The 12,358-nt window shown below is 39.8% G+C and overlaps 1 protein-coding gene across 1 annotated transcript in view; it reads right to left on the bottom strand.

Annotated features, from left to right (window-relative positions):
- Positions 1-12,358, bottom strand: part of LOC119746418 (advillin-like) — a 50,494-nt gene that overhangs the window by 25,839 nt on the left and 12,297 nt on the right. Inside the window, 9 exon segments of the mRNA XM_038223346.1 lie at positions 3,381-3,479; positions 4,846-4,924; positions 5,861-6,049; positions 7,367-7,482; positions 7,774-7,879; positions 8,451-8,526; positions 8,529-8,576; positions 8,890-8,891; positions 9,823-9,893. Of these exon segments, the coding sequence (XP_038079274.1) occupies positions 3,381-3,479; positions 4,846-4,924; positions 5,861-6,049; positions 7,367-7,482; positions 7,774-7,879; positions 8,451-8,526; positions 8,529-8,576; positions 8,890-8,891; positions 9,823-9,893 (786 nt within the window).

The raw sequence follows: 12,358 nt of genomic DNA, 5'->3' as shown, positions 1-12,358 counted from the left end.
TCAGAGTGATTTTTGATTATCAGTGTTAATTGATCAATTACTGTTGTTTTTAGTTCAATACTTCTTCATTTGTTCAATATTTCTTCATTGTACATGTTTCGGGTCTGCATTTTGTTTCATTTAATCATTTTCATTTCATTGTTAGTATTCTTTCTGCTTGTTTAATAGTCCAGTGCATGTGTGACAAAATACTGATGAATTGTGCCCACCATGATGACTACCCCGCCCGCCCTTTTTTATAATACGGCTGCCACGCCCCTAAAAGGGCGAGTTTGCGATGGCTCCATACCTGGAATTTTTTTTCTCATGAAACTTAACGTCTGTGGGAAGTTTCATTCGTTTATGAAATGTGGACACAATTTTTCCCATGGTTGGCATATTGAGTACCCCCCTCTTTTTAAATTTTCAAATTTTGTTTCTAATTCTGTCATTTTCTTTTTGACTCACTCTGTACATGAATATTAATTATATCATGTTGATTACATTAAATATGAAACACAAATACAGATGCAACACAATGAAATAAAAAAAATGGATGAGGATGAATTATTCAACTCTCTGTTGAGAAACAAAATGAAAACATGCACACAGTGACAATGTTAGAACAAAACTACATGAATCATAAAAAAAGTTAGAGGGCGTAACAGAGCGATCCAATAAGGATCTTTGTTAAAGGCAAATGATTGTTACAACAAAACTACACGAATAAAGTACTCTATCCTGTATCAGAATGAATACATATGGGAGAAATGACTAATGAAAATTGTTAACACAAACATATGATAAAACTGACTACAAGTATGATAAGGAGCTACATGTGGGTGAAAAGGCAATGAATGACAAAATAAGAATGCCTATTAAAGCTATGTTCCTCGTGATATTTTTTGAGTTTCACCGCATAAAAGTAATACTTTTTTTTCAAATTGCTATTGTCCAAGCAACATAAAAGTTATTCACTATTGAATGAGACATATAACCAAAAAAATCCACCGACGTTTAGTTATTGAATTATTTCTTCACAGAATTCAAATTATTGGCTGTCAGACAATATTTTGGCTCTCGCAGGGTGGGTTCAGTCGTGCGCAAACTGAAAGCCCCTTTTTCAGAGGGTTGAAGACGCCCAAAATGGGAACAAAGTTGTTGGGTTTTTTTCATATAAACAAAACATACAAATTGAAAAGTTGTTGGGAGTAAAACATCAATTTCTTGAAGAGTTCAGGGTATGCAAATTTAACTATGCAAAACGAAGAACTGCAGAAGATTAAGAAAAACGATAGAAGAAATTTCATGCCTTCTTGGGAGAAGTTTGAAGCAACGTCATGTGAGTCAATTGCCTCTAAATTAGAAAATAATGGTTTTGAGTGGTGGCTCTCATAATAACGGTCAAAGCATATTGCCTAAAACATCATGTCAACACCTCTGGTTCTTCTCAGAAAGTTCTCGTTTCGCGATCAAACCCTTCACATGGTGTATCTACTAACTTCTCCCATGCTGTACCCTCAATCACAAAAAACCTCTCATCCCATAAAATCACCATTAAAAATAATTTGATTGTATGTGCAGAAATGAAACACCAAATATAAGCAAACCAGAGAATAGGAGGGGAAAAGTGGGATTTACAAAATCTATCGCATATTTTGTCCAGATTCATGATACACTGTTTAGGCTATGTGCAGGAACAATAGAGGGCACTGTCAAGTCGAATTATGAGTGCGTTCGATTACTTCCCCCGCGCTTACTCGTGCAAGCGCGACAGCGTTCAATTTACCTCTCACGTGACTTCTCGCGCTTACTCGAGCCTGGCCCAAGTAACCGACTTGACGAGCCGGTTAGTTGGGTAAGTATCCCATAAGGCCATGCAATAAATATGGCTGCCAACATGATCTCCGGCGAGCACCTCAGGCCATGTGCTTCCAGAGCTACAGCTACGTCTATTATCAGCCCGTCCCCACGTATTTCCAATGGGCGTGGACCTAGACCTAGCTCTAGACAGTTGATTCGGATGCAGCCTCAGTGTCATGTCAAAGTTCAACTTTCCAGCTCTTGCACGAAACTTTACCAAAAAACGTTCGTTTATTTAGCTCCACTGCGCATGTCTGTCATCACGCGAGGAGCAGGCGCGAGTAAGCTGGGGGAAGTAATCGAACGCACTCAGTAAGAGCCGGGGGGGGGGAAGCTTCCATGGTAAACTGTATACAATCTACAAGATTGATTACCGACCAACTCAACACTGAACTTCAGTGTATCTATTGAGCATTATTTCACAATATTCATACTAAAAGAAGGTGCATGACTAAAATGGTGATCGGCCTTCCCTTTTTTCTTGGGGAGGGGGTTGAACTTTGCATTGCTCAATGCAACGGGGGAAATATATTGAGCGCATAGTTTGTACCCAAGTGGCAAGATAACCAAGTGTCTATTTGGGAGGCAGGGAAAGAAGGGGAGAGGAATGCATGTAAAGTGGGATTGACAGATTTGTTTTGACTTCTGCGTTACATTTATTGTTTCATAGCCGAATGTGCAATTCTTCAAAAAACATTTCTGTTTCAGAACAAGATAACAGGCTGTGACTACCAGCACATGATTCTATAAAAGAAACAATGTTCTCTGGAAAAGGAAATGAAAAGTGATGAAAATGACGACATGGTGGATTGTATACAACAATAAACAACACAAAAATGAATACCTCAATTCACATTGTGGTAGTTGTCATATTAAAAAGTGTTGAAGTTTTTCATGATTGTTAGTAATGTGGAGCAAATCACAACTGAAAAAAAACTGTGTAATTTGTTAGCATAAGTGTAACTGTGTGTTCTGTTAGTGTTACAGGTTGGTGTTAGTAAGCAAGGGAATCTGCAGTCAAGGAAAGGATAGTATTCAAAGTGGGTACCCTGGGGAGGATACTAGGGGCCCTGTGCAAGTTTCAGTGGCAGAAAAGGTACCAGTGACAGTGGGGAATACAGGTGATACCACAACAACAGTGCCAACAAAAAAACTGGTAATAACCTTTCAAACCCTCATAGGGAAATGGACAGGCCTGATGGGTCAGAGGTCAAATTGGTGACTACTTTGCATATCTAACAGCCAATCAGAATACAAGCATTTCAAAGCAGTTGCTAATCTGTATGTCCATCAGCCAATGGGAATGAAAGTATTTTGGTTGGACTTTTTAGTGTGCAATACCGAATGAAATAAAAATTGTCTGAAAAAATGTTGTCATTCTTAAAATTTGAATTTGAATTCTTCTAGATTTTTTTTTTCTTCCGTTATGACCCCTGACCCCACAAGACTGCCTCAGTGCAATGAAGAAGCCAACCACAGTCCACGGACTGCCCACAGCGACCGTCGCCGGGGCAGCCGTCGCCGTGGCAATACTTCACCTCGGCATTCTTCATGGCCCTGACTTTCTCCTGTTGAGTGGCCGATTTGCCTTTCCACACGTAAATGCCGGCGCTGCTTTGATCGATGATGTAGCAGTCCTGTTGGAAGCAAGCACATAAATTAAGGTGAGCTAACCAAACAAAATTTGAACTGCATTCACATTAGACTTAAAGGTAGTGTCCATCATCTGTAATTTGTGCATTATGTTTGTTTGAAGCAACGAAAGTGCTCAAAATCTAAAGAAGGGTGCTGAACAACTAGCATGATGAAGTTTCAGCTCAGTGAATGCTGTATATTCCGAGAAAACAATATTCTAGGATCTCGATTTCAAATCGAAAGTTGCTAAGTCATGTTTTGAATTGGGCCTGAATTCAGCGTCCGAGACACGTTCTCACTGAGCCGATTGCAGCTACGTGATGCCGCGCACTGAACCGACGAATTATAACAACTGCGCGCGCATGTGCATCATGTCAACGCTTGTGCGCGATTCGCCGAATGAAAAAACAAACTACTAACGGAAATTTCCAATGATGCGTCTTTAGACCTCCTTTCATTGATTTCTTCAAAATGACAGCTTGCCGGAAAGAATAATTTCACAGGGAATCCCATTACCATCTTTAACCAAGTATGCTTTTCAACAATAATTACGTCAGTTACTTTTTAGATAGCTGCAAATGACGGACTATAGCTTTTAATTTGTAAAAAGTTACCGCATGTGATTGTTACCATTTCATTGTGGTTATTCTACTGTACGTCCGCACTTGGATTCATTCCAGCCCACAGAAAGTCATTTGTTAAATAAAACTAACAATTTAAGTTTTCCACGACACGGTGCCCCTACAAAACTCACTGCTGCGGACCGTGGAACTTACAATCGACAGTCAACTTTTGGCATTTTAGGGGGTTTACTAGCTATCTGCACTGGACTTAATTTAAGTTGACAACAGCCTCCATGAGTTACTTTTTATTTTATCCATTGTTTTAATTTAACTCTAAATTCCTAGGCTTTTTTGCTAGGATGTAAACTCAATCCTGCAAAATCCTAAAACCGCCTCCATGTAAAAATTGCATACAGCCTCAATCCTCTGTTTTTTCTTGAATGTGGTCCTTGGAGGGGTGCCTACTGCCTCAATCCTGCAAAATCCTCTGCAATCACTGTCAATATGTTGAGGCAGAGCCAGTGACATCCTGGAGCAGTGCGGAGGATTTCAAGTATAATATAGGCCTAAATTTATGCACGGCTGAGCATAAACAACACAAGGTCCGGCCCAAGATCTTGACATAGTGCATCCTCTGAAATCAGCCAACACACTATGCCGTCTTACCTCAATCCTGCAAAATCCCCTCCAAGAGGATTTTGGAGGATTTGGGAAGGTTAGGGTTAATGTAACATGTTCAGAGCGAATTCAAAAACAGAGGTGGAGGACGTCAGGAAAAATCAACAGGTTTCAAGGGAAGACTTACATTGGAGTCCAGCAGGTCCTGGGTCAGAGGGCAAACTGCTTTCTCTGTGACAACCAGAGCACCCGACTCATCAGTAACACTGGGAGAGAGAAAAAATATGAACATACAAAAATTAAAAGGAAACCACGGTAAATTAAAACATGGACTGGCAGACACAAGAACAGACAGGCAATGTTTCAAACGCTTCATATGAACCTTGATGCACTAGAAAATAAAAAGTTTGAGGAAAAGATGCAAGTTTGCTGTATAGGGTGGTCTTTGATGACATCACCAATTTGTTTTTCGGCCATCTTGGATTACAAACATGCGTGCAGACGTTCACGATCGTACATGCCATTGCATGCGATCACGTCGAATCGGATGTCCACTGTTGTTTTTATCTTTTTATTTGCATAATGGAGACCGATTCGACCCATTCTTTGTTCAGCACTGCGAATTGAGTATGTCCATAAGTACCAGACCGAGTTTGGGGGCAAAATGTACAGCAGTTTTTGAGCACATTATGCAAATACATTCGTTTCTGTCTTGAATTTGTGTGGTAGTAGTATATGGCATTATGTTGGCATTCCATCTATGGGGCTCTCCGCTTCGTTGAGCCCCATAGTTCTAGGGGTAGGTGTGTAAACAAGGAAATGGATTATACTAGGATACAAACTCATGGTAAAAATGAAGGCTCTTCATTCCATTTATTGAGTAGGGGTCAAAGCCGGTTAACCATTGGAGAATCTGGTCTTAACGGGCTTAGGAATTTTTATCTGGGTTTTGTTACATGATGATCGCGTAGAACGCATAGCCATCGTACACTTACTTGCTAACGCGTTTACACTGTGTGTAATCCAAGATGGCTGACCGTACACGTTACCAAGAAATCATGTGACGTCAAAGCGAAGGGTCTATAGTGGAGGATTTTGAAGTATTCGGAGAGCTTCCTTGTATAAAGCAACTAGGATCAATAAAATCTTGGACAAAACAAGAAATCACATCTTGGACAACTGGCTGAATCAAGCGCTCTTACTGGTACAGCTTGGTGTTGGAGACATTTTTCCTGGAAAAGGTTTCGTCTTCCTCCGGTGAGTTCTTGAAGGTTTTCGGGGGAGATCCCAAGGCCTTAGTGATGTCCTCAGGCAGTGTTTCACCTTCCTCAAGGTACACGATGTGGGCCTTGCCACCGTGCATGTCATCCCTGGCCATCTGGCATACTGTCCTCCCTTCAAAACAAAACAAAAAGAAATGAATAGGGTTGTGCATCAGAACCGAGTACCCGAGTACCCAACTAACGATGTCAGGAACCGGTTCCAGGATTAAGTACCCGTAACCAAATTTACAAATTACTTAGTAACTTCTCAGACAATGAAAGTGAAAGGTTTTGAATGCCATTTGTGGGAACTTACAAAATGAAAACCAGGTTACATTGAAAATCAAGACATATTTCACATTATGTGCATTTTAACATGCAACAGACGACACTCATGAAATTTTCAGCTCCTCTCCATAAAAGGGTCCATGACATGAATTTTTCTTAGGAAACATTTTTTGCCACTTTCTTCACCTCTTGAATGTATGAAAACTATTTGCCATCCCTTTTTGGTAATTTTATTAAAATCTGCACTTCTTTAAACTTTTGCTGTGATTTCATTTCAGGCATAGACCTCTGATAAAACCTAGAAACGACATTTGGTATCGCATCTGGGAGCAAAATGCTGCGCGTATAGAATATTTCAACCAAATCCCACTCGTACCAACCCAATCATCGCTGCGCGCTTACGTACATGCATTTATGCGCGTGATTCGAAGCCACATGATATTCACGCATCGCGTAACAAATCATCACAGGCCACGTGACACAGCCTATTTTGCTCACACAATTCACAATGCAAAGGCAGTTTGTCATTTCTAGATTTTATTAGATGTCTATCATTTCAGGAAGACACCATTCAGTTTAGGAGTTTCCTGTTAAAATTGTGAGCCCAAAATTTGCTCATTGAAAACATTTTTGAGAAAAGTCTGCTCACTGGCTTATGCCAATGTACTGACACAACAATGAATGGCCAAAGAAAAGAAAATTCACGACAGCAAAACATCCAAACTTCTGGCAACTTATTGATGCTGAAACAGCTGTAACATTGAGGTTTACGCCTGAAATGACATCACACTTTAACTCATGAATATGGAAATTTGAATTTGCATAAAACCAAAAAGGCACCATACATCCTTGAAAATTGCAAAACGATAATTGAAAATAAGGATTAATGGGTCACAAAAGTGCATTTTCAAGGACCAATGCATGGCCCCTTGTCTTTAATATTCTGGCCTAGCTCGCTGTGAGCAGATCTCTGACAGATATTCCGGCCTCGCTCGTTGCGTGTTTATCCGTCATCAGTTCCGAATACCGCAAAACCTTTGGGTGTATACACGTCATCCGACGTGAACTGGATAAAAAATGTTCTAACTTTTCTGTTTCCTGAACCCTACAGCCACGCCTCACTCTTATAGCTTAGGGGTATGTCCCACCCACCCTAACCCTACCTTCAATTTCTCCTGCCGGTTAGCCTTGGACCCATACCACACGTAGATCTTCGGGTTCAGCTCCAGGATAAACACATCGCCGTTGTTGAAGGAATCCCATGTCATGTCAACCTAGAAAACCCAAACAAACACGGTACCCAAATCTTGATATTGTTATAGCATAGTAGTAGATTGTGATATCTTATCGGTTGAGAATCGATCATGCGACATACTGTAAAAAGTTCACGTATGACGATGTGATGGACTCCATGGAATACATCACCTCAAGTTCCAAGGAACATTACCTTTTATTGTTTCGAAAGACTTTTTAACATTTTCGTCCCCACTGCACAGCTCAAAAAGACCCTGCACACAAGGTACAATGTTGGTGATATAACGCAGAGCGTCCGCGTGAAAACTTACCGGGATGACCCTGACGTTGCGCTTGCCTTTGACCTTTGACAGTTTGGGGTCATGCTTGTTCCTCTCCACATGTCTGAAGCCGGAGGCAATGCCACCCTTCTGGTAGCTAAAAAGAAAAGAAGAAGAAAAAATGACAAGAATCCCTGATACAAAAGATAAGCAATGGTCCCTTTGCGATCTGTCTGTTGGCATGGTGGCGCTTGCCTCACTTTCACCTCTGTGACGAGCGTCAGAAACCTACTCAGGTTGCTATGAGACTTCAGTTCCAGTCCCATACTGTTAGTTTTCCCTAGATTTGGCAGGGGTTTTTCTCCAACTGCCCCCCCCCCCCAAAAAAGCAACATTCTGTCAAATGTTTTCTGAGGAAATAATGTGTTTCATGAACTGCTAAAATCTGACAACTAGTTTACAATGATATCTGGCAAATGCAGGATCGAGACTCCAGCCGATGGTTCTTCCTTAGATATTTACGAGGCAGCCTGCTGTATCCAACAGTTAGGGCAAAAGATCTGCTGCTCTTGCTCTGATCAACAAAATCCTACAGAATACGGCCCTTTTTTTGGATAGTAATGGATTCGGAATACACAGTATTGAGAGTCCCAAATTTTCGGACTAGGTTTAACTACGAAGAATGTGTGTAAAAAGTATACAACAAAAAGCACGAAAAGTATGCTTACATGATCTGCTTGAAGTAAGACGAGAAGAGGATTCTGACTCGCTCGACTCGCTCCACCTCCCGATGCTGGGTGGGGACCCGCCCAGATGGTCATCCAACTCTGTGGTCTTGTATGCTGCCACACCCGCTCATCCTACACGCAATCAAGAAAATCTGATCACTGTTCAAGCAATTCAAGATAGACTTCCCATATTTGTCTAGTCGTAATTCATTTCTCTGATGTGTGCAATCCTTACGTGAACGCTTCCTTGCTTCCATTTTGCTTGTGAATTATAGTGCTTTTACAAATAAAGAATGTTTACGAGTGCAATGGTAAGAATAATTTCATGAGGTGACAGATGGAACGTTCCATTCCATGAGGAGAATGTTCCATCTGTAACAGAATTAAATTATTCTTTCCAATGTAAGAAAGTGAACCATTCATATTTATTTTAAGCAACCCCTGAATAAGTCCTTGTTATCAGAACCATCAGCGTTGTGTTTTTTTTAGCGCCACCAATAGTGTGACCATGCAATGGAACTTCTATTTAACGTGCAATGGAACTTCTATTTACCATGCAATGGAACTTCTATTTACCGTGCAATGGAACTTCTATTTACCATGCAATGGAACTTCTATTTACCATGCAATGGAACTTCTATTTACCATGCAATGGAACTTCTATTTACCATGCAATGGAACTTCTATTTACCGTGCAATGGAACTTCTATTTACCGTGCAATGGAACTTCTATTTACCGTGCAATGGAACTTCTATTTACCGTGCAATGGAACTTCTATTTACCGTGCAATGGAACTTCTATTTACCATGCAATGGAACTTCTATTTACCATGCAATGGAACTTCTATTTACCATGCAATGGAACTTCTATTTACCATGCAATGGAACTTCTATTTTGCGGTGCGGCCGGCCATGGGTCGGGACAAATAATTTGATGACACTTGATAAACGACCCACCACTCAGATGACCGGGATGTATTCAGGCGTTATAAAACAATCAATGTAAAATTGAATTACTTTCACCGACATACAAACACTGTACGCTTAGTGTGCCACCTTCCGAGTGAAAGTTGGAAAAAATCACTCGGGTGGGCCTCGAACCCACGACCTCCCACCTTCTAGTGCAGACGTCTTACCACACGATAGTCGAGTGGTAAGACGGTGGTCGAGTGGTAAGACGTCTGCACTGGAATGCAGGAGGTCGCGGGTTCGAGTCCCACCCGAGTGAATTACTTGTAAATATTTCATACAAAATGTATGAATATCACGAGAAATCCATGAAACATCACGTATTTATATGCATTTGGAATAAGTAAGAATAATGAAAAAAATTTCGGAAATCTTTCAAATTTTTGTTTTTGGTTGTTTCCACTGTACCTGAGAGGTTTCTTTTCCAAGCCAGAAATGGATGTTCCATACAAAGCTGTTGCCTGAAGACCTTGTCTGCAGCACAAAAGGGAATTCAGATAAAACAATCACAATTGGATACTATTTTTGCTTGTTTTTAAGAAAGAGAGCATGCAAATTGACCTCAAAAGCCTACGTGATTTTACGGCAATGCAGCACATCCTTGCACCACGTATATACATAAGATCTAAAAATGTGTGTGACATCCTATTTTGTTTTTCATTATTTTGTGTGCTGACTATAGGCTTATCTAGTCAAGGTCAATATTCAGTTTCTGTATCAGTTTGCACAATTTACAACATTTTGAAAATTATTGAAAAAGGATGACTAAAAATTTTGACCTCAACTTTCGTTTAATTGATCAGGCAGATAACAATTGGGTAAATACTAACACGGGAGTCTTATGATTTGGATTTTAATTTTTTATGGATCCCCCTTAAAAATAAAAATTGTGAACAAAAATACAGTTTAGGATTTGAACTTATGTCTATGACTTTTGGAATAAAGCACTGAATAATTTGAATAACTCAGTTGGTAGAACGTAAGTAAAGTGTCCTGGAGGTAACGTGTTTTATTCCCACCTCAAATAAGTTTTTACCCTGTCCAATCTTGAATCGATAAAAAAAAACAATCAGTTTTCCCCAGACCAAAGTTACTCCAAACTTTTCACTATCAAAATACAATCTATAAACCTCCTTTATAAAAATCCTGCCTCCCGTACATTTGATAGCGCACCACTCAATACCTGTGGAGGGTTTAATGCTGACAATGGCTACATTTTAAAATGCAACAACATAGTTGTCGAGATCAAGCCCAGCACGCTTGATCTGTTTTCAGGATTGGAAAGGGATTTCCGTGACTATTGTCTGATGTGCAGTGTAGCGTGTACCACTCGGCCCGCACTGTGAATTGATACACTGTCATTCATTGTATGTAAACGCACCCGAAGACCTTGATTTACCCAGTGAATAACATTTTCCCACACACGTTCACAGGCCAATACCTAATGAATCACAAATCCACGAATGGAGTTGGACAATACATGTATTTATGGATAAGCAACAAAACTGTCATGAGGGGCAGACATAAATAAGACTCTTCAATGGACAGCCTCTCTTGAATTTGAAAAATAAACAGTTTCTTCCTAAAGTCTAAAGAGTAGCTTTAGAAATTATATGGCAAAAAATTCAGTATGTTTCACCGAGTGTGTTATTACAGATAGCACTGAATGTGTAATGCATGTACATACCTTTTCAGCTACGTGTACATTGCATTGATACATACTGTACATGTACTGTAGGTCCAACACACGTACAGTGTACTGCACACACGGGTAAATCTGTTCCTTGCTCTACCGTATGCTTGATGCAAGTGTTTAGACAACATGGTACATGTACATGTACATATTATATATGAAGATATTAGAACGGACAAACCAAGTGCTTTAATTTTCAGTAAACATTTCCTGTATCACAGGTGTAGTGGCTAAAGAAATTGAAATGAAAAGAATTTCAAAGACATATCTGAAAAATCCCAGGCAAGATTTAAGCCTTATTATATTTCGGACACTGTTTAGAGCAGAACAAACTAAACTTTTGACCTGCTAAAGAGGCTTAAATTGCAAATGAGAACAGCGTTACGATGCCATTTTTTCCTCACAAACAGTAATATCATTTTATATGTATTGGACAAATTTAGTAGCATTAAGATTGTAAACTATTAAATGTCATTACAGTCGAATCTCGTTAGTACAAACTCTGTTAAAGGGAATATACATCATTTGCTTTTGCTGTAATTTTCAGAAATGGATGGAATTGGGGGTTTGAAATATAAGCAAATATAGTTACACTAACTTTTTGGAGGTTTTGGGTTCGAAAATGCTATAAAAACCAAGAAAACGATCATTTTCCTGTAGTCTGGTTCCCTGACTCCATATAAGAAGAAACAGAGCAGTTTACATACATTTGGGAATTGTAAGGTCAGGGAACCAGTCTAGCTGGCTCGTACCCGTTCATAGGTTTGTAATCGATTGCAAACAAGTGCAATGGTCAATTGGGGCCAGTATTTGAAAAAAAAGCCAGTTGTTTCCAACGCTGATCGGCCGATCAGCGTTGGAAATTGATACAAAAATACCACTTTTCTTGAAAATGACAGTATACCAGGTGCCATAATTTTACAGGATGCTTTAGACTGTCATTTACCAACATCCTATTAAGGTATTTCGCAAAAACTTGGTAGTTTTATTTTTCGATGTTTGCAAATGTTGTATATTCCCTTTAATACAAAATTCTGGTTATAACAAACATAAAGTCTTAGTCCCGACTGTGCATTTATGTGCACAATGAATGGGACTGATGTTCCTCTTAAAACAAAATTCTGATATAACAAACAATTTGGCTAGGTCCGAACGAGTTTGTATTAACGAGACTCGACTGTACTCTGTTGTGTTTTGTAAGCTGAGTGCTCGGAGTGTGCATCGGAACCAGGTACCCGGGTACCCG

This window comes from Patiria miniata, unplaced genomic scaffold (genome assembly GCF_015706575.1).
Source record: "Patiria miniata isolate m_02_andy unplaced genomic scaffold, ASM1570657v1 HiC_scaffold_12, whole genome shotgun sequence".
NCBI classification, from domain to species: Eukaryota; Metazoa; Echinodermata; class Asteroidea; order Valvatida; family Asterinidae; genus Patiria; species Patiria miniata.
The sequence above is the reverse complement of the archived record's forward strand: the minus strand, read 5'-3'. Positions and strand labels throughout refer to the sequence as shown.